Genomic DNA, 24389 nt, shown 5'->3' with positions numbered 1-24389 from the left:
AATGAGTGGTACTTCTTCTTCTTCTTCTTCTTTTAGCTTTTACAAGTTAGGGGTCACCACAGTGAATCACCTATCCGCTCATGATTGGTAGTAGAGTTTTATGGTGTCGAGTTGACAGCCCGACACCCAACCTTCCACAGAAGGCACAAACCACCTACAGCATGTCTTTGGGATGTGGGAGGAAACTGGATCACCTGGAAGAAACCCATGTGACCACAGGGAGGACATGCAGACTCAGCACAGAAGGCACCCCAGCCGAGAATAGAACTGGAGAGCCTCTTGCTGTGTCTCTATTCCAATAATTTGTACATAGCACTGATGAGAATATACCTAGGAATGTGGACAAATCCTATAGTGATTTTTAGCTTCAGCCAGGGATTCTAAGACTTGTTCAGTAGTGGCTCTTATGGATGTATAGTGCAGCTGGTATAATGGGAAGGAAGACAAAAGTGTGGAGGGTAAATCTGTCTGCTGAGATATCCACTACATTCTTTGGGTCAGAATGGTGTTATTGTGAACTAGTTCAATTCATTGTTGGGTGCTGTTTCTTAATTTCTTAATGCAGCTGAAGAAGGATATGTAATTGTATTTAATGTCTGTGGTTAACTCAACTTTATATTCTGCTTTCTATTTCCTAATGGCACAGTTAAGTACCATTAGGAAATACACCACTTTTTCCTTACTTTAAAAAGTTCATATCTTCTTCTACTAAATTTCCCAGGGATTTACACAATAATATTGTTTTATCACATTATTATACCACATCCTTCTATTCCTCTCTATATCATCAATTTTCATTTTCCATGTTAGTATTTTGATGATAATTTTTAGTTCTTCATTTATATAAGCTCTGTTTTGCTTAATCTCATCATCTCCCCACATTTTTGTACTTCCATTTAAATATTTTCACTATTAATTTCTAATTTTCTTCATTTACCCACATTAATACTCTATGCAAGTTTAAATAAGCAGAATAAATAACCGTATTTAATAATCCCAATCCCCCTTCATCTTCACTCATATACAAAAGCATTTCCTTTCACTGGGTATAATTTTGAACCCATATGAAAGAAAACGCTAATTGCACAATTTCTTTTTTCATATTTTTCTGGGATTGTATAACCATTTGACATACATGCTAATTTTCCCATTAAAAAATAATTCATTAAATAAACTGTTTTCTTGACAGTTAATCTATACTTTTTCCAAATACGACACATTTCTTATATCAAACTCTCCCATTGTTTCACAACTATATAATTTTCCCAAATTTTATCCCTACTAAACATATTTCATTTAATGAAAAACATACCCCTTCAATTTTTACAACATTACCCAAACCCTTACTTTTAACTTTTCAAGGTTATTCCCATGTCTTTTAAACATTCACTCAGGCAAACCAACACTTTCATCATCCATATTTTATCCTTTACAACTCCAACTATATCATCTTCTTATCTCAAAAACTACTAGAATCACCACTTCCTTTGGCATCACATATCTACCATTGTTCATTTTACCAGCTACTTCACTCACTTCCAATTTCATTGCTAATGCAAACAATATCCCACTATTATCTTATAGCACAATTCATGCATATTTCTTTACTCAGCCACCAATTCACTAACACACTCATTCTTTTATTTTGAGATGCTGACATACACATTCCTAATTATGTTACCTGTTTCATACTTTCCCATAAACATCCCAAAAAACATCATGTAGTACTATATCATATACCTTACTAGTATTACCTACAATGTTTCACATCTTCCATTTTACTATCTTCCACAATTTCTTGAGCCACCAGTAATAATTCTTGGTATCTCTTCCCTTTTATACCATATGTAATTTCTTCCATAATGTCCTTCATACCTCCATCTATTGCTCTTTGTATTATTCTAAAAAAATGTACAATCTGTATTATTTAATGTGATATGTCTCCAATTTTATTTCATTCTTTTCATCTTTCTTCCATATAAATTTTAATATCCCACAACAAACCTCTTCATAAATAAACCCTTCTTTCAACCATTCATTCAAAACATTTACAAAACATTCTCTTTGCCAGTCCCTCAATTTCTTGTATGTTTCATATTTTATACCATCTGGACTGGATACTGAATCAACATTTACTTTCCTTAGCACTTCACCCAATTCGTTAATAGCAATTTCTCTTTGAAATTCTTCCTTAACTCTTTGTTGATTTTATTTTTACTTTGCATTCTCTCTTATTTTCTGTTTCCTCATATATATATATATATATATATATATATATATATATATATATATATATATATATATCTACATGCTGTACTACAATACTCAATTTTCTGGTGTTCTTTTTATCTCTGCTTTATATTTTTCACTTCTCTCACACTAATATCCTCCTATAATATTTTGCCCAGATATGCATACACCTCATCCCTTCTCTCTTACAAATAATATATTTGCTTAAACAGTAATGTCTTATTTTTCTCTCACTTTCTTTTGTATATTTCTTTATCAATATCATAATACTCTTTTATAGTCATGTCTAAATTCTCCAATACATCTATATATACTTTTCCATATTTCACTTTCTCTTCCTTTTACTTCATCCTGCCGTTGAAAAAAAACACTTTTTATACTTCTTTTAAAATTAATTTCACCATTAGGATTATTTTTTTTATAAATGTCCTTCATAATTATATGATCCCTCCATAATTGCAATGCTTCCCACTCCCCAAATTCATCCCATAATTTATCTTATATTCTTTTCATTCCCTTTCCTATTATATGTTCCCTTTATTCCATCACCTCCATCCATATTGCTGAATGATCCAAAAAAAAAATCTCTACTATATCAACATCTGCTACAACCAAACCTTCCAATAGTACAAAATAATCAATTTTAGATCCAATTACCACTCCTCTATGAGTACATTGACTTATTCCACACAGTTAACCTACCACATTTTATCACTTCTTGTGTTTTTAATATATTTCCCCTTATTTTTTTACATTTTCCCCTTAAATCACAATTAAAATCTTCATGTTTAACCACCACATAATCTAATATTTGATGAAACAGATTCTCTCTTTTTTTGCCATTTGTATATCCATATAATGTTATAATTTTATAAAAAATATTCTCTCCACCTCAGTTCCACAATTGTTATCCCTCCCATCCTTATCTTTACCAACATTACATCTAATATATTTACTGTTTTGTTTTCACATAATACAGCCACTCTATAGCAACATTCACTTCCTGAATTCCATATTATTTATCCACTTCACAGTTATTCTGTTTGCAGTCTTTCTTCACTTGTCAGGGATCTTATATCATCTATAAGAATAGCTATGTCACATTTGGCACACCATTCCAGTATCCTTATCCTTAATGCTATTCACATTTACTGAAAGCACTCTGAAAGTATTACTTTTCCTTCTCTTTAAGTTTATGGGAAGTATTTTACAATTTTGTTTTTGTTTTTTTTTATTTTTTATTCTTTCCTCAGTTGAATATTTTTCTGTGTTTATGTACAACTGTTCCTTGATGCTCAGAATCAGATTTTTACTAATTTTCATTAACTGAAACACATCTAAAGTTACTCCTTACTTTTCTTTTTAATCTTTCATGATGTATCTTTAAATCTTCTTTTCCTTACCCTTACCCTAGCACCTGTTGATTTTTTTCTTAACATCCTTTACACTCCCTTCACAAACATCGGACTTATCGCTTTCAGTTTCTTCTTCATTTACAACATTCTCAGTACAGTTACCTTAATCCTCATGAAATATAACATTTTTGACTGTCATATTTTATTACTTCATCCTCTTTTTCATTAACACCTTCCCTTCTCCTACTTCCTCATTACTTTCAGGCGTTACAATACTTTCTTCATCATCCATCTAAACATTATACTGCTTATTCTTTTTGCAATCAAACCAAAATGCCCTTCACTTATACACATTCTACATTTATTTTTAAACTTATTCATCATATTCTGGGTTGGGAGAGTGGCCTAATGGTTGAGGTGCTTGCCTTACAAACACAAGGTGCAGGGTTTGAGTCTAACAAGGGATAATTGTCTAGGCTTAAAATGGCTCGCAAGGGGAGTTAGCCTAGTACAAATCTATGAATCTATATGACCTTACCCCACATTGATTACATCTTATTTTGACACTCATGTATCAGACGATTGAAATCCCTACAAAAAACAAGTTTTCAGCTGTCCCATATACCCAATTGATCCTCTATTATCATCTACATATAATACTTGGTAAATGCTTTCTCACATCTTTTTCATATTTTAAAATAACATCCACTTTCCACCCCCCAGTCCAAATACCCTTCTCATCTTTAACTTTCACAATATTAGAAACTGAGCAAAACATAAATGTAAAATAATTTAACATCTTTTAACGCAATGTCATAAGTAAAAAAAATTGAGCAAACACATTTTTTTTTAAATTGAATCCCTTACTTGGAAAATATAAATTCATTTCACGGATAACAGTCCTTTTTTTCACAATTAAACAAAAAACTTTCTATTAAGCCTTCAGAATCAAATTTTAAATCACAAAATGTCTCCACAAATAAATCAAGGATATAATATATTGCTTCAAAACCAAAAGGTAGAGCTAAATTATCCCCACACAAAATATTTATTTATTATTTATTATCCAATTTTTTTCTTTTTAATAAAGTTTACCTTAACTTCTTTTTTTCCAACTACATCAGCATTTGATTTCCAGACTGTATCCCTCCTGTAAGCTTATGTCCATCCACCTCGCTACTCATTTCCTTTCTGCCCAACTCACTGTTCTTTCTGAAACTTTTCCATCATATCCAACCACACAATCTCAGACTGTTCTCCAAGGTCATCCTTGTTCAATAAACCAACCAGTTTTTCATTAGGCAAACCTCTAGAAGCAATTTCAGTTACAACAACTTCTTCAAAATCATGAGGTTTAAAGTCAACTACACACTGACTATTTGTACTATCCACTCACTTTTCAACAGTTTTCTGTCCTACTGGCAGAACCACACTGCTATCACCAACAGAATAACTCTTTTCTCTCTCCCTTACTACACAGCTACTCCTAGCTGCCTACACACCAAGAACAGAAACAGGAAGTGCAGCAGCAAAAATGTTCTCCTTCACAATGAATATAATAGGGTTTTTTATTGTAAATCATAATACTTATTTACAAATCTTTTAATTCACTTATTTACAGTACTTACACTATTTACAATATTTACACTTCTTGACACATTTATATTAAAGTCCTGCTATAAATTATTTACTATCCCCTCACCCTTTCTTCCACAACCAAAAACATTTCTTTTCCAATATTCTTGCCAGAACCCATTTACCATTGTCCATGAAACATAAAATATTATTCTGTCCATTTTTTGACATCTTCTTCCTTGTGTATGCCATAATAACCAAATTCTATCATGTCCATAGCAGTTTGATCCTCTTTTATAAACCTCCCCAATATATCACTTTTACATAATGCATTCCACAACATTTTTACTCAAATATTTCAAAAAACATGTTCCATAGTTTCATATTCCTTACAATTATGACGTAGCCTTTCTTTACTTTTGTACAGCATATTTACTTTAATTAGCAATTTGCCTATTGATAATCTCCACAGAAAAATTTTACACGCATGTATCCTTTCATACCATTTATGTCTCTGCAATTTGGTTTCCTTTTTTTTTCTAGATTATTCCATGGATCAACACAGAAATATGTCCTCATAATATTCAAATATCATTCTTTTCTAATTTTTTCAGTCATATCTGTTCTCAACTTCCATAATATAATCTTATTTTGATATTCTTTAAATTCTTCATTAATTATATCTTTTGATCTTTTTCCTATTTCATTTTTCCCAAAACATTTTATATTTTCTTAGCAGAATCATACCAATTAAGCTTTCTTTTTCTTTTTCTTTTGTAATACATTGTAACATATTATATAAATTCAAATATGTTGTACATGCTATTGGGTTTATTAAACCCAGTACACCTTGTTTGTCTTTCATATGTAATACCCCCCTCTTGACTGGATTGAATATGGAACTCGATATGAAAGAAAGCAATAAATCCATCAGTTATTTCTCGTGTTTTGCAGGAATCATATAAATATTACCCACATATGCCATTTTCCCCAGTATCATAGCATTAATCAAGTGTGCCTTCTCTTTATACAAAAACCTAAAAGTTTTCCAGAAAGTAGTCATTTCCTTTATTTTTCAATTTTTTTTCCATTGCTCATTTTTATATTCATTCTAAATATTATACCTAAGATCTCTATGCATTTCTCATTTAATTCTATATCTCCTATATTTCCCTTACATCTAAATCCTTTGCTGTTTTCCTTATTAATACTTTATCCAATTTTATTTAGTGGCCTCCTTGATTCATCATTAACTTATTCCATTCATTTTTTATTTTTTGTTATCGCCACTATATCATCTGCATACATAAGTATAAATGGTCTACGTACTTTCTCTATTGTATTGTATCCTGCATCTTTTGTCATTAAATTACAGATGTATTCATAACTAATGAAAAAATAATACTGCTATGCTAGCTGAATATCACTGTCTTATACCGCATTGCATCCATAACTCTTCACCTATCCATCCGTTCACATTTACCTTAACATAATTTCTTTCATACACAGATTTAAGTACTTGTATTGTTCTTCTTTTACCAATATTATATGCTTCTAAAATATTCCATAATGATCCATACTGAATTCTATCATAAGCCTTATTCATATCTCCTATCATAAGTTTTGTATCTACTTTTTTATTTATTATATCATCTATCACTTCTTTAATGATCTATAGTAAATTCTGGCTTCCTTTTCCTTTTCTACCAAATATAGCTTGATTATATAACTTATCAATCTTCTATGTCAGACCTTTCATCATGATTGTCATAAATATTTTATAATCTATATTATTTATAGTTATTGGCCTCCAATTTTTTATCTCATCCTTCTCACATTTCTTCCACATAAATTTTATAACACCAATACATATTTCTTTATATTATATTCCTGTCTCCAACCATTCATTCATTACCTTACTAAATAATAATTTTTGCCAGTTTTCCATATTATTATACATATTATATTCTATACCATCTCATCCTGTTGCAGTGTTCAGATTTATAACTTTCAATGCTTCATTCTACTCTGTTATATTTATGTTCTGTTCCAAATGTTCATTATCTTCTTTGCTTAACTTATTAACCTCATATTTCTCATTTTAGTAACATTTTTCTTAACAAACTCTTGTCTTACATAGTCCTTAATTATTTCCCATTTATCTTCTTGTGTCTTCATTATTTTTCCAGCCGTATTTTTCAATTCTCTTATTATTTTCTTTTCTTCTTTTATTAATTTATTTAAATAAGGTGCTACCTCTTCTTTTCTCCCTTGCATGCTATATCTCTGTTTATATAACACATTACTAATTCTATCCTGATTTATCTTATAGATTTCCTTTTCTTTTTCATTTCAAACTATTTCTCTAAACACTTCCTGACTTAAATTAGTATATATTAACTTTTTTTCCTTTTCTTTTGTATACATTCAAGATAGCATTTTTTATATTTTTCTTTAAAAATAATCTACTGTATAGTCCAATTCTGATAAAAATCTCTCATATTGATATGATCTTTCCATAATTTATAAATGTCCTTTCTATTATTTGATTCTAATTCTTTTTCATTTAACTTCCTTTACCTATTTTAATATATTATTTTTTGTTTATATTTAACCATATAGCTAAATGATCAGAAAATTCATTTTGATTTACTCCATTTTGTCTAATTCTCAAACCTTCTGATATTAAGAAATAATCAGTTTCTATTTTAATATCATTCCTCCTATAAGTCCAATGATTATTTTCCCATAAATAGAATTTACCATATCTGATTAACTCCTTTACCACTTTAATGTCACATCCATTCTTCTTATTTTGTCTTAAATTACAATTAAAGTCACCTGCTAGTATGATATTCATGTTTACACTCACATAATGCAATTTTTTTAAAAACATTGTTTCCCTATATTTTCTTGTAACAGATGCATTTATAGCTATAATTCTATAAACATTATTTCTCCATCTAATATCCAGTACAGTTATATGTCCTATGTCAACAATAGTCACATCTAAAATTTTAACCTCTCTTGACACAATATACATAATCCAGAGCAAGTTTCTCTTCCTATATTCCAAATAATTGATCTATTCCATAATTTTTTCTGTTTGTATCCTTTCATTTTTTGTTAAAAGTCTAATCTCTTCTAATATTAGCTTATTCATATTTAACTTTGCACACCATTCTAATATACCTAACCTTCTTTTAATATTTTTCATGCTATTCACATTCAAAACTAAAATCTTCATATACTTATGCAGAAGATGTTATATTCTCATCCTTTACCTTTCTTTGTCTCTTTTGTGAATATACTCTTCATTTTCCTTTTTCTTTAGTTTACTCTTTTTTCTCTAGAATTTTTCTTTCCTCTTATTACTTGCCAATTTACATCTTCTTCCTCACTTGTTTCACTGTTTTCTTTTCTTGTTCTACATTAAATTCTACCATAACATTGGCTTCATGCTGTGTTATTTTCTCTTGCATTGTCATTTCTTCATATTCTGTATTGTGTATAACTCCTTTATCAACTGCTTTAGCATCCTTTTCACATTCTAACCATGCATGCATGCTCAGTATGACCACATTTTTACACTTTGAATTGCATTCCTTTGCATCATGACCTATCTTACCACATATAAAACATTTTCTTTTAATACAATCTCTTATGAAATGATGATCTTTCCCACAAAAGAAACATGTTCTTGGTCTCCCCTTATATTTTACATAACCCCTGTTTCCATTCACATTTATTACACTTGGAACGTGAATTATATCATCATTTATCATTTTTAATATAATATCATATTCTTAACCCTCAGTCTCTAGACCTTTTTCATCATATACCTTTGTTGTCTCAACCACATCTTTGCAAACAGTTAATAAATATTGCTTCAGTTCACTAGGTTCAATTTCAGTCCTAAAATGCACCATTATTCTTTTTTTTGTTTGTGTGTCTAAAAAAACTCGAATAACATGATCAAAACATGGATTATTGCTTTTTTGCTGGTCATGTTTCCCTAAGAAATTTTCCATAGCCTGTCCAGTTTCAAATATTATATCACAAAAAAATGTCTTTATTGATTAGAATAATGGCTGTTACCTCATTAGGTGTTACTCCTAATGGCGCAAGTACAGAGTCCCACACCTTATACCTGTTAAGTCCTTGTTTTTTTTTTTTTTGTTGCTTATATGTACAGTAAAATTCTTCCTTATTTCTTTTACTGGCTCCTTCCTTTTTTCACCTTGCTTTACAATGTGTGTATGATCTGTATTTGGACTCCTTTCATTTTTCTCCTTCAGTATCTCCCTCAGTCCTTTCCATTATTTTACTCCATGATACCATAGTTTCATTATCTGTCTCACTTTGATTCAACGTGTCCACTAAATAGTCATCCCACAACCCTCCTGACTGGAGGGTTGTAACAATACATCCATTCTGCTGTTCTGTTTCACTCTCAAACAAGCTGTTTTGAAATAACTCCTCTGAGCTGGGTCCCATCTGCTCCGGTACATTCACCTGTTCCTTTCTCTTCCTGTTCTCTAATATAGATTCGGTGTCCAGCATTGCACTGTTAACTTTGCCATTTGGCAGCAATTCTGCCATCTCCAAACTTTTTTCAGCCACAACAACAACTTTCTAGGTATCTGCATACTGGACTACATCCTCCATGGCTCTTCTGTGTCTACGGGCCACCTTCGCACCTGGAACAGAGACAGAAACCGGAACCAGATGTGCCACCTCCAATTTCATCCTCATATGCTGAAAAGTAGGGGATGTTCCCTGATGCCCTGGCTGAATTTCCCCTAGTAGTACAAATACCACCCAAGGTCTCCCATGAAAATATGGTACTAGCCTAGTGGGAATAACCCAGTCAACACAGAGTAAAAAAAAATGTGATGAATCAACCATGCAATAAATCAATGGCACTATTACCAAAAAATTAGCAAACACAATACAATAAAATCAGTAGCATAGTGCAATATTTCAGTCAAATAATTGAAAAATGCTGACACTTGTACAATGAAATTATGAAAAAAGGCTTGGGTTCCACAAAATTATGGAACTATTTAAATATACTCTTCTGCCTACAGGATGTTGTTGTCTTTTTTTAATCAGTTTTAATATAAAAATTATTCCTGAAACAAAATTTCAGTTGGTCACCACATATCTCAAAATTATATCCTAGACCCTTCAAAATATACTGTTGTTTATTCAAAAGACAATTTATATTGGTAGAAAAATTAAGCACCATGCTATTATTATAACAGTTTGTGTTAGTTTTTAGTAATTATAAAAGGATTACTTAAAATGGGAACTAAAGAACTATGACTATGTCACAGAAGGGTATGTTTAAATGTCACTTATGCAAGCAGTGCAAATACATTCATCAGTAATATTATGCCACAACATTCTGGTAAGGTTATATGTGGTAGTGGTCATTATAATTGTAATACACAGGGCATTGTTTAAATAGCAGTAGGCTTGTCACGTACAGCCACATAAATAGATTTACCAGTTCATTTATGCCAATAAAGGGAAACTCCACCCTCTCCTACAGTTTAACTCAGTTCTCGGGTTGCTTTTCTCCTTACAATATGCTTCTAGTATTGTGTGGGTACAGAAAACCTGCTTTTACTTTATAAACTTTTCATTTTCTTGCCTTGGAATCAATGAAAGAGAAAGCACACCTACATTTTTTAAACTTAACTTCTCACATACTTTGTAGACTAATTTGTCTCTGACTACATTACATACCATAGTCAGAGATAAATCTGTAGTCCCCCCTGCGAGGTACTGCTGTCAATCCTAGAGAGGCAATTAATCCTGCTGCTGTAAAAAAGACAGAAAGCTTTAAGACTGTTTTCCATTGACTTTATTACAGAGAGAAGGAGAACTTAAAACTGATTTGCAGTTGCTTCCTATGTAGTCATGCCTTCAAAGCAAAACAAAGCATTTGGATCAGTTAGGGATTTAAAGGTAGTTGTCACATCGTCTGACAAATTTACATAAGGAGTATCAGAGTATTGAAATGCTAAGCCTTAAATACTGGTTATTTATACTTCTTTACATATTAAGATAACTTAAATGTAGTATACAAGATTTCTGTGACATTTAGAGAAAAGTCAGAAAATATTTTTGTTGTGAAATACCAACATATTCACCACCCCACCCCATCACCCCAGATGTGACAGAAATGCCCAAATCAGGATTGCTCTGCAGAAGGAAAGACAAGTGGAAGCCTTATGAATTAGGTGCATGATACTGTTTATAAAAATGTCTTTTATGCTTTCTTTGTGACATCTTTCCATAGATGGATACATATTTGGTACACAAATCAATGGTAAAAGACATCCACTGATTGAGTCAGTCCTTACACATTACATTCTATTCCCCTTAATAGTAGTAACTATTAGCTGTACATGCTGCAGCAAGAATCATTTATTGTAGTGAGAGTTTTCACACCTCAGGATGAGAGAGTGGGGGTGGTCTGTCAATTCCTTTAGAACTACAAACAAATTCCTTTACAAAGGCCTGCTATTTAACTACTTTCTTTTGTTTGAAGTAGCTAACAGCTACTTATAACATAGAACAAGCTGTAGCACACACATTAATGAGGCTCACTGAAAGAAATATAGAAGCAGTTCTATTACAGAAGGTGTGTTAGATGACGGTGCTTCACACTCCTGTCATTCTGTCTTAATGGCATGAGAAAACACCACTTCCTTATATCTAGCATGACTCATATAAACAGGACTTGAAATGTATTCTGGAAAGGCCCCATTGACCACCATTTCATGGGAAACACGTTAAAATTGTAAAAAAAAGCACCTGGAGTAATTTTGAACCATTAAATAGCTAAGAAAACAAAGATACACCAAATTTTATTTTATTTTTTTAGTTCAGAGTTGGAGTTTTCCTTTAAAACAAAACACAGTCACAATGCTTTTTACAAACACAGTATGAATTGTATTAATTATAATATATATATATATTTTTTACATTAGAAAAGATTGAAACAAATGCAAGGGATGAAGATTAGAAAAATTATGTTTTGTACCAGGAACTCATTTGGCAAAATAAATTTATGTCAGATGTACACCCAGGACTATATTAAAACATTGTCATTGCAAATATGTTAAAAATTAAATGTAGCAAGATTTAATTGATGGCTTATTTTTAAGTAGTAATTGCTTAATAGTTTTTGATGTTTATTATATTCATTTTGAATTAGTATTTGATTGGTTATGTGCATCACATGATGAGGTTACCTTTTTGTATATATTGTAAACTATTATTACTTTTGAATACCCTGATAAAGTCAAGTCATTTACTGATGAAAGCGCTAAATAAACTGGTCCCTGGTATCTGTCCTGGTAGTTTGTGTACTCTAAGATCAAATTTGTGTCATAGGTTGCTTGTCACTGCAACAAAAATGTGGTAGCTGACTGGCACCTGGAACATGAGAGACAGAGGGATGGTCTCTCAAGTCAAACCACTGGTGTGCAAAAAGATACAGTAAAAGAAAGTGCACACAAGGCTAAATCAATCAGCAGTTCACCAATTGCAATGTGGCACTAAGAGCATAGAAGGCAATATGCATTGCCCCCTGGGTATGAGTTTTCAATATTGGGATCCTATACCAAGACTACACACTGATCACTTACAGAGCTGACTGTTTGGCCTAGAATCTCAGGCCCTTTCTCACTACTACCTCTGTGAACCACAGTGTCTTTCAGGGCCCTTTACCCAAGGTAAGAGCTTTGCAAAAAAAAGCTATTATTTTCACGCACACAAATTACCAGGGAAGGCTGGTAGAATTCTCCAGTTTCCCACAGCTTCCTGGCACAGTAGTATGGCTACCATTCTTTTTTTTTTTTTTTTTTTTTATGGCTACCATTCTTGATAAAGCCAGACACCATGCATGCAGGCAACCTGCTTTTCTTTATTCAGTGAAATATAAAATATAAAAAACAATATTTTTATTTGTAGTAGACTGGAGTGAGCTAGCTAATTGAAAATGGAAGCCACAACTTGCCAGTCTACAGAGCACAATATCCCTATTTTTAAATGATAAATAACAATGACATATATAAATAATAAATGCCAACCACAAGAGCTTAAAGTCAATAAATAAGATTTATTAAAGAAAACAGTGCTAATGCAGATTAAATATGCAGAGATCAAAATAGTGCACAGACAAATGAAAACAGTGTATATAGACCAAATATGTACAGACAAATGATCCACAGATATATTATTTATATATACACACATATAAATATATTTTATATATATATATATATATATATATATATATATATATATATATACACATATATATATATATATATATATATATATATATATATATATATATATATATATGGGTTACCTTTAGTTTATCGAAAGCCCACTTCACCAAAACTTACTTTGCCAGCACATCATATTACCGACAACTGGAGAGCCGATGTTTCCCATACGGTAAGTAACCGTTTGGCCATCCCAAATTCAAAAACTACCATTAAAACAAACCCACACCCCCTTTAATAAATATACCAACTCTGCACTACCACAGGGGTAAGGGGCAAAGTTCAGGTTGATAGTCAAATGGTTACTTACTGTGTGGGAAGCATCAGCTCTCCAGTTGTCGGTAATGTGACATGTTGACAAAGTAAGTTTCAGTGAAGTGGGCTTTTGATAAACTAAAGGTAACCCATATATATATATATATATATATATATATATATATATATATATATATATTTACACACGCGGACAGGCACACACACACACACACACACACACACACACACACACACACACACACACACACACACACACACACACACACACACACACACACACACTCACCCACACACACACTCACCCACACACACTCACCCACGCGCACACACTCACCCACGCGCACACACTCACCCATGCGCACACACACACACACACACACACACACACACACACACACACACACACATCTTCGCTCAAAGAAAAAAATAACCAAACCAGTTTTTTGCATGTGTAATGGAAATATTTCTCAGGAACCAAAGGCAGAGAAGAATTTGTGTGACTGGTCATCAACAGCTATTGCTGCTTCAAGATACTATATTTTGAAACAATGATGCATGAAAAAAGTAACTACTAGTTTATTAGATGACTGAAGCCTATGTTTCTATTGTTTTACAGGAGTTTGCCAGTTTCATCGGGTGTAATACATCTGAAAATCTCTCAATGGTTCAATGTCTAAGACTGAAAAGTGAAGAAGAAATTCTAAACACTACTATATCACTGGTTTGTAAACATTATAAACAATGTCTTGAGATTTTCTATATATGATAAAATATGGACAACTTCTAGTACTGATTTCAAATGTATATTTTTTTCATTCAAAATAAATTTTAACTGCAGCAGAATTTAATTTTAAAATCTTAGACTGCATATTTTTGTGTGTGTGTGTGTGTGTGTGTGTGTGTGTGTGTGCGCCTTCTGTGGAAGGTTGGGCATCGGGCTGGCAACTCGACACTGTAAAAACTCCACTGCCAATCATGAGCAGACAGGTGCTCTGCTGTGGCGACCCCTAACAGGGAAAAGCCAAAAGAAGAAGAGTTTAAATTGTGCCATCCATTTTGTGAATATAGTAGCATGTTTTCATTATTTTCCTTGGTAAATAAATTCCCAAAATAGCTTATACAAAGTATCTTGTGGCAATAAACTACTACAGCAATTTATTCTGGTTATGTATGAAAGCATAAAGGGTGTGAATGCCTTCTACTCCCAAGGAGCACATCATTGTATTTGCAGAACAGACTTTAAGAAAAATGTTTACTATTGATAATGCAAAATCCACACTGAGCATATCAAAAAGATATAAAAGATACACCTTGTGTGTATGTGTGTACACACACACACTCACATCAGTGGAGAGTAAGATCAGAGCAGAAACTGATGCTCCCAAAACAATGATCCAAAGAGATCAAAAGGATTGGAGAATTAGCTTTCAGAAAACCAAAAAGTAGTGGCTGAAATAGTAGCCCAACTCTACTCAAATTCTGACTACAAAAACATGATGTTATGCAACTTGTTGAAATGTTAGAGGTTATAGGAAGGAAAACTAGGCATAGTATCTGCAGTAGGAAAAGTTATGGTATAAACACTGGCAATCAGGATGAGAAGATAGAAACACAGCTTTTACTACAACACTATCAACAACACAGGTAATTATCATCTTGGCACTACCCAACGATTCCTTGCCACCAGAGTATAGAAGCAACAATAGCACCACAAGGCAGTAGTAAGAGTATTAACCAAAGGGGAATTATCCAGTAAGGACGAAAACAGGAAAGCATCAGTTACTCTGACATAACCCTGCTGTTTCCCATGAATGCTGGAGTCTGTGGATCCTTGCCAATGTAAATAAATTAAAATCTATGAAAACTCAATAAAAACAGTTGCCACATTTGGCCATATCATCACCACAATCATCACCCTTTTTCCTATTGTCTTCAAAGGGTCAGGGTTTGTGCCGTCTTGATTCAGTGCCACTTTGCTACCTTCTTCAGTGGTTATCCTGATTGTCACAGACCTTCTGTCACACACTCCCTCCATCTCTTTGCTGGACACCCTTGTTTCCTATTGCTTTCTTTTTGTCTATCACAAATCTTCTTCTCTGAATTGTTTTCTGCTTTCCTTCATGTGCCCAAACCACTACAATCTGCTGTTTGACATTCCCTGAAATTGAAGTTATTTGGGCTTTAGCTCTGATAATCATTTCTTAGTCTATCCCACTATGTGCATCCTACTACCCATCTCTTTTTTTTAATCTCCATTGCCTCACGTTTCCTTAATTGTTCTGCCTACACAGCCCATGTTTCTATACCACATAGTAGGACGGATGCACTGGTGTTTTATACAAAATTACTTTTGGCTTCTATCATACACTACCTTTGACCCTCAGATCCCTGAAGATGTTAGCCTGTTCCACTATTTTTATTCTATCTGTTTTCTGCTTCTGATCCCCCATTTGCTGCCATTACAAATGTCATATCTATACTGTTTCATACCATGTGCCTTCAGGTTTGCATTCCATTTCCCTATCCTTTGCTGACGTTCTTGCTCAAAGTATCTGTAATGCCACATCATCTGTATACTGCAGCTTTGTTGATCCTTATGACCTGTTTGCTAATGTAGCCTATCAATAGTATGAACTGTAGTGAGCTCAGAGCTGAACTCTAATGCATGCCCACTCCCACTGTGAACCCCTATGTGAATCCAAATACTGTTTGTACTTTGGTTATTGGGTCCTGGGACAAAACATTACAGGACTGCACAAGTCAGCTTTGTTGTGACCTTGTCATATATTTTCTCCAAGTCTTGGAATGCCCAGTTGGATTCTTTCCTCCTCTCTAGTTTCTTCTCAGTTATCTGTCACACTGCAAATATCATGTCAGTTATGCTGAATCCTGATTTGAATTTGAATTGCATATCTCCCATCTTACTTTCTACTTCTCTGCCTTGTTCTTTGTTATTGCTAATTTAATGCAAAGAAGAAATGTATTAAATTAGCTAAAGCAAAATTATTTTAGAAAAGCAAAACAGAGCAAGGGGTTGTATGAAAAGCATGTCTCTGTTATCCTTTTGATTAGAATATATGAACTGGAATGGAGCAAGGAGGAAGCCATGCCTAAATCCCTCTAAACTCATGACGTGTACATAGCAGTGCATTGTCTGAGAAATCATTCAAAAGAAAACTACAAAACTTTAATCTGTCTTACTCTGGTACTTCAATCATAATAAAAAGAGTAAACCTTACTTCAAAAAATACATGGTTCTCATTTTCTCAAAAATGAGCATGAACCATTGCTCTGAAGATTTACGACCCTGTGTAACCCACTAAATGTAACCTTAGTCTGTAGAACTGGTAATGACCACAGTCTCTCCAGCCTGTTTACTGACATACTAAGCTAATGATTTGCTTTCACTTTCCACCTGGGGTATACCCATAAGGCTAATAATATCCATTAAGGGTTAACTTTTAAAATGCAAAACCTTAGTTTAGTGTATGGAGAATTGTCATATCTCTTACTGCAGACTGAGTTATATTATGGTCTGTATGGATGTTGTTAAGCCAGGCAATCATTCAGATTATCTAGTTTTGTTAATCCGGAGGCCAGCAGGCAAACATTATGCTAAGGTATAGTAGGCTAGACTGTCATCACTTGAAAATATGACATTTTTTGGAAGAATAATAAAAGCAGCCATTCAGCCAACCACTATATGTCCCATTTATCAGATTATAAACAGCCAACCACTATATGTCCCATTTATATTTTTATTCTCTTCCCTTTATTTTCAAATTGACAGTTATTATTCAAAACTTTTTAGTGACAATTATGGTTATCAACCCCCCTCCCCCTGGTAATGCAGTTAATGAATCTACCACTTTTTCAGTATAATAAAACTTCTTTAAGTGTGAGTTGTCCCCTTACTACCACCGCCATAAGTGCAACTTGTTTAGTCTGTCTTCTACAGAGAATATATATGACTGACATTTTTTCAAATTTGTACATTCTGCCTGTTCATTTACTGCTCAGTCTGTCTGAATCATCTCTGTTCATTTTATATTATAATGTTTACACATTTAGATGCCTCGGTATTTTTTCATATTTTATTATACTAGGCCCCATTACCATCTTCATGGCTACCCTTGATACTTTCTCAATTAACTTTCTTTCCATTTCATTGAGCAGTTTTCATAAATATACAAGGCAGAAGACTGGTTCAGTGCACACTAGGGAATCATTCATTGAGACCAAGAGGTCAGCATCATCTACACAAAGAAAGACTGTGTTCTCATGTCCCCAAATTTCATTCTTCACAAACTGCAAGTGCATCTTGATGTCCTGCTCATGTCAATCACAATCAAAAATGAAGATGAGACACAACTTTTGTGCATACCTCACAACTGTATAAATTTTTGCAAAATGTCTAGATTTTTGCCTCATATGTTGGTCCATTTTTCATAAAAGTGTGGCTTTCTCACAAATTAGTGACAAATCATTAAAGATTAAAGTTAGAAAATAATGACAGACATTTGAGTTTCAGACTTCATACCCTTCAGAAGATTCATGCTAATGCAAAACCTGTTATTCTATCAACTGTCTAAGTTTGTAAGAGCAATATTTAAACATTGTCCCTATTTTTGAGCCTTTGTCCCACTTTTATTTATGGCTCTGTCCAGATTTCTTGCTCTAAGAGGTTGAGAGGTATGCCTGAGTTTTGTGGTATCCTATGTCCACCCTAAATGCTTTTGAGTTAACACTAACAATGTAGTCACACTACACAACTTTCAGTCCACAAATACAGGGACAAAGTGTCATGGAGCAGTGGCCCCTGGGACTCAGCACTGTTGTAGAATCTAGTGCAAGATATATTTTGTGTGTGTGTGTGTGTGTGTGTGTGTGTGTGTGTGTGTGTGTGTGTGTGTGTGTGTGTGTGTGTGTGTGTGTGTACAAAATCATGTATATTCTCTAGATCCACAAAACAAAAAATGTGTCCATACTGACAAACTGGCTGAGGAATTTTTCAAAGTGCTTCTTCTGGCTTCTGACTAACTCCCCATTCAGGGCCTCCTTTTCTCCAAATTTATGGTAATAGGCTTGCTAGCATCCTACTGCCACCCCTGAGTCACTTAGTAGTTTGTCAGAACATCCTTGAAGCCAATCAAATGTCATTCTTCATGGTTTTCTCAATCTGCTCCCATGTCTGAGCATATACTTTGGCATCTGCTGCAACTTTTGCTTTTGTGACTTGTTGAAACCCATCAGTCAAATCTGGAGAGCCAGCTACTTGCTAGCATTTTATGGAAAATCTCCTTCTTTGGCTAGGTGGAGTTTCTAACTGCATATGTCCAATAGCAGGTCCTGGGGTTATTGACATGACAAGCAAAGACTGTCATTTGGCCAAAGATCTTTGCTATCCCCTTAGTTACTGTTGTGAATAGGATGTATTTGGACTTCACATCTCTAGCTTTCCCTAGTACATGGGAAAAGCTTTTCTAGAGGAGGAAGCATCAACAGAGCATTCTCAGGAGACCCTGACTTCATTTTTATGTCTCCTGAGTTTGTCTAGACTAAACTCACCACCAAATGGTGACCAAGTAGTATCTCAGGACCTCTTTTGACCCACAAGTTGAAACCATATAGCTGTGGATCAGATGATATATTTATAAAGTCAGTCCTTTATTTTTGTCCAAGGTGTACTGGTACCAATTCTACTCATGAGCAACTTTGTGTTTGATAATGGTGTTTGTAAAGACAGTCATTGACTAGCACAGAAATCTATCAGCAGTTCTTTGCAATGTTTAAACTCAAAAACCAAGAAAATCTCTGGCAAGGGAATTCATAAACCACAACCAAGAAGCAAACTTTTTATTGGTGCTTTACATTAAATTTGTGCATTGGTCATCTAGTTCAGACGTTGTTTGACTCTGGTTCTTCTTGGTGATTATGTGTCTGGGATATTGTGTTTTTGATTCTTGGTAACGTTTAAGCTCAGGTAGATCATTCCACCCAGACATACTCCTTTCACCATTTCAAGACTTCCTGACATGAGTAATGAAGTCTGCAAGTAAGACTGCAGAATAAGTAAGTGGTACCCTTTGAAGCATCACATTTATGGTCATGAAGAACACCAAATACTCTGAATACCTGTTAGGTATATACCCATGAAGAATAGTTTCTGTAACTTGCAGTCACAGTGAGTTGACCACCTTCTACCAGTATACACCTCAACAAAATGGTACCCACCTAGTGACTTGTAAGTATCCCCAAAGCCACCTGGGACCCCTTATGAGGAGCAGCTCCAGAGAAACAGAAAGACCACAGCCGACAGTGAACTCAGATTCCATAACCAACACTGTGTGCAGAGGCTAGACCAGGTACATCTACTATTACTTTTCAAACTCCCACACACATTTTGAGTCCTTTCCTACCTAGCATTGAGGTAGGTGACATTTCATATCCTAACAGCCAGTTTATATTGCCGAGAGTCTAGTCCATTCTACACTGTAAGGTTCTGTTTGCCAGTCAAATGGCATTGCACCTGCCCCCTCCCTTTGCTTTGTAAACAGTAAGCTTATTCAGCAAGTCTCAGCATTTTTTAAAACTGAGCTTCACAGAGGTATAGTAAGTCACCAAAGCATGGATCACATGTCAGTGAATCACATCTACAGGCCTAACTTCAAGGGGGGGGGGGGTCCTGGTATTTGCGTTTTGTTTGTGCTTCTTTGAATGATTAAATGCACAATTATGGAGGCCAGAGTGTCAGATCTCACTTTGTCTGGCCTTATCTCTAGGGTCAGTTTGCCAAGGCTGCATATACCACAAGCACGAAGCTCCAAGTAATACAGTTCTAAAGATTACAGGAGCACTCAATCCCAGGATGACAGATCTTATTTCTAGTTATTTTTGTTGAATGACATCCTTTAAATCTCTGCAGTTTTATTTGTCATTTTTAATAAGGAAATTTATCCATATCATTGTCTTTATTTTATATTTAAAAAAAGTCATCCAGTGATGAAGTATTAAGAGGTATATACAGATCCTAGCATGTGAAAGTGATATGCATTTACAGTATTTATGCAGTGTGATGGTACCATGATTATTAAGAACTTTGAACTTGATATGATGGGTTTACTATATAAAATTATATGCATTTACAGCATAGAATTTAGCCATCCAATTTACAGTATAGAAATTAGCCATCCGACTTACTGCTGTTTAATTAACTGAAACCTGACTGGTCATAATAATAGTCAGTACGAGACCTCTTCCTGGATTTTTACTATATATCGTTTCTTGCTCCTTTGCAAACCTCCTGTGTCAGTTGTTAATTTACTCCTAAAAATGAATTTCCTCTCATTCTCTCTTTAGATCTCTCTCACCCTTTATCTTTTTTTATAAACGTACTTATGGTATGTTTTGAGAAAACAGAATGGGACTGTCTGGTAAAATAGGTTTGAATAGTCCACTTGTATCCAACACAGGAGCACTGCCATAAGACAATTTCTTGCCTATACTGTATGTCTCAGTGCAAGTAGATATCGCCATGCACGACACATGAGATTTATTGTGCATAGGTATCATTAACCTAGTACTGTTCACCTGCATGAGTAACACAGCACAGGGGTACATTCAGTGTCTTAGTACCACCAAAAACATCAAATGACCTAAATTAAGAGCATGTTTAATGCACTAGGTACCTGTTATAAGTAAATGGCATGGATTATGACTGAAAGCACTACAAAGAGCTAAGGTTATGGCTTAAGAAGAGCCATGCCACCATATCAGACAAGTCATTGATACATGGTCCACATACAGTCTTCATTTTCACCTATGCATCTAACTCCATTGATATATACCCTGCATATATTATGAAGTTTGTATAGTTTACATATAGCAGGTATACGTTTGTTTCTGCTCATTTCTGAGCTTGTCTGTAATGACCAGTTATGGAGTATCATACTGGCAACACCTGTAAATATTACAGCTGTAACAATAAAAACTGATTATATTCCTGCAAGTGTGATCTCTCAGCATCTTTAGTGGTGTCAGTCTCACTGAATCCTAGGTGGACTATGTTTTAATGTTACATTCTGTTTGTCTGGCTCCAGCCTTTAGTCTTACACAGGACTACTTCTCACAACTCTATTAATAATCAGTGGGTGCTGCCCTACAGACAGTGCAGAAGTCTGAAAGCACCTGGAGAAAAAGCAATACATTTTTTCATCTGTATTATTGATCACTCTTTCTCCAAGGTGCTGTGATCTCAGTCAGAATAATAAAGCATGGCTGGGGTAAATGAGGGCAAAGCCCTTACAATGGGATGCAGAAGAAGTTTCCATTCTTGCAAAAATGTGCTTTTGATGTTTGTTCAAGACCTGTACAACCATAAGTACTTGTGTTTTGAGCATTTATGTCCTCAGGCTGTCAGTATCAGGCAGTTTTTATTAGAGTATTGTGTTTTGAGGTCCGTAGCCTCAATTTTGCCAGGTTATAGTGCTTAGAGGCAGATATCCTTGAGCAATCATAGTGGATCCCTGCAGACCTACCCTGGCCTTAGGCAAAACATTAGACTTGTATCTTCTTTTATGTTCTTTGCACTGAAAGCTTGCTATGGGCCTGCCACCCAGCAACATTTAAACCACGGATGGATTCTAAAGCAACACAGAAAACTTAAAACAGATTAATTCATTTTCTGTGCTGTGAAACAATCACTGCAAGTTCACCCCACCTAACATATAAACCACAGACAGAGTCAGAATCAGCTAACACTGTTTAACATAATGGCTTACTTCTTTTTCTCTGCTGTAAAATAATCACTTCAGGCTTATCTCACCCTCAACTCCCAACAACATTTGAGCCACACATAATATCAAGCCTCAAAAACTGTCAGAAACATTAATATAGTAGCTTAATTCATCTTCTGATTTGTGGTGAGAACACTGCACACCTACTTCCCAAACAACATTTCAGCCAGCAATGGAGTCTGTAACCAAGAGACAACTTAAAAAAAACATAAATGTTCTAAGCTGATAAAAGATTATTGCTGACTCCACCCCAACAATATTTAAACCGCAGGTAAATTTTCAAACCACAAACACTGCTAATAACATTAAAACAGAGGCTTTCTTCTTGTTCTGAGCTATAAGTTGAATGACTGTCTCTTTTAAGATCTGTTCTGGGCTCTGTGTGACTAATTCTCAAAGTGTTTTGGATTGTGTTTCACTACAGCAGACTTTCACATGCTCCTGCACCACCCTAGCGTTGAAACAACAGTACTATTACTAATGACTGACCTTGTTTTTCATGAAAAAGTACCAATACTTCTTTGAGAAAGAATGGATGAGAACACAAACTCATCTAACAGTCACATGACTGTTAAGGCCTCATTAGCCTTCTGTAGTATGACTTCTCTTTGCACAACAGTTCAGCTTGCATAATGTTTTTAGGTTGTTGTGAACAGTAAGTTGATGATACTTAGTTACTAAAATACATTTCTGAGCATGACAATATTTTGGATAGCTTTTTCCTGAGTGAACCTCTCGGAGGGATCAAAGTTGATACCCTTCATTCCCACCCTTTCTGACACTCCTTTCTTAAATATGTGTCAAGAATCACATGATAGACTGACTCACACCATTATCAGATGTTCTTGTTACATGACTGACTCATCCATTTCCCTTAGATCCTAACACTCAACTATTGTGAACTTAAAAAAGCTTGTCTTTATCAAAATGCATACGCTTTACTTCTGTTCCATTACATTTACTGCTTTAGATAAAGGATTATTTATATATGTAGAGGGTAATGCTTCTCCCCTCTTTCCATTCTTCTCTTAATCATTTTAAGTTGTACATATACATTTCCTTCTTTCTTTATACACCCAATAAAGAATGTCAGCTCAGACCTTTTTCATCCCTGTTTTCCTCTTACTACACTCAAACTGACACATTACTTTTATACTAAACCTCTAATCCTGCCAATTTAGTAATTATTATTATTTTTCTTACACTTATTTCATGTCACCTCCCACTTATATTTCATTCTTGCATAATACATTTATTCAGGTCTTCAGTCTGTTTTCAGCACTATGTATAATAACTTTATCTCCATTTTTTGTCGTGTGAATACAAACCAGTTCTCATTACTTTATTCCACAAATGTATTCATGACAGGTTTGCAGCCCTCTCCGCTCAGTTTCACAATAACTAGAGAGCACTATCTCCTGGAAAAAATGTACAAAGTTACAGTCAGTATAAACATGACCACAAATTAAACAGCAAACTTCTCTTTCAACAATGCCAAACAATAGTAACTAGCAAAAAAAAAATTAACATAAAACATACTTCTTAAACTACTAAGCCCACCCATTACAGCCATCTACCAACCCCACCTTCTCATAAGGTACTTTAATTACTCCATGCCCAATACGGCGTTGTACATATCATAGTCGCTCAAACTTTACAGCTCAGCACGTAACTATTCATGTTTTGCTGCTTGTTTCCTGTACAAGTTTGTTGCTTCTCAGTGTTGCATTTCTTTGAATTTTCTCTGAGACTGCAATGTCTTAAAGAAAGGAGAAGACAGCATTTCACTGCCTATTGCCAAGCACTTTTTCAGTAACCTCAGTCTAAGA

The 24389-nt window shown here is 34.3% G+C and overlaps 1 protein-coding gene across 1 annotated transcript in view; it reads left to right on the top strand.

Moving 5' to 3' along the window:
* Positions 1-24389, top strand: part of LOC122810347 (fatty acyl-CoA hydrolase precursor, medium chain-like) — a 520290-nt gene that overhangs the window by 254447 nt on the left and 241454 nt on the right. The window contains exon 7 of the mRNA XM_044081928.1: positions 14382-14486. Coding sequence (XP_043937863.1) covers positions 14382-14486 — 105 coding nt within the window. The remainder of the gene's footprint in view (positions 1-14381; positions 14487-24389) is intronic.

This window comes from Protopterus annectens, chromosome 8.part1 (assembly GCF_019279795.1).
Source record: "Protopterus annectens isolate FY-2018-M chromosome 8.part1, PAN1.0, whole genome shotgun sequence".
NCBI classification, from domain to species: Eukaryota; Metazoa; Chordata; order Ceratodontiformes; family Protopteridae; genus Protopterus; species Protopterus annectens.
Note: the sequence above shows the minus strand (reverse complement) of the source record. Positions and strands in the feature narration are given on the sequence as shown.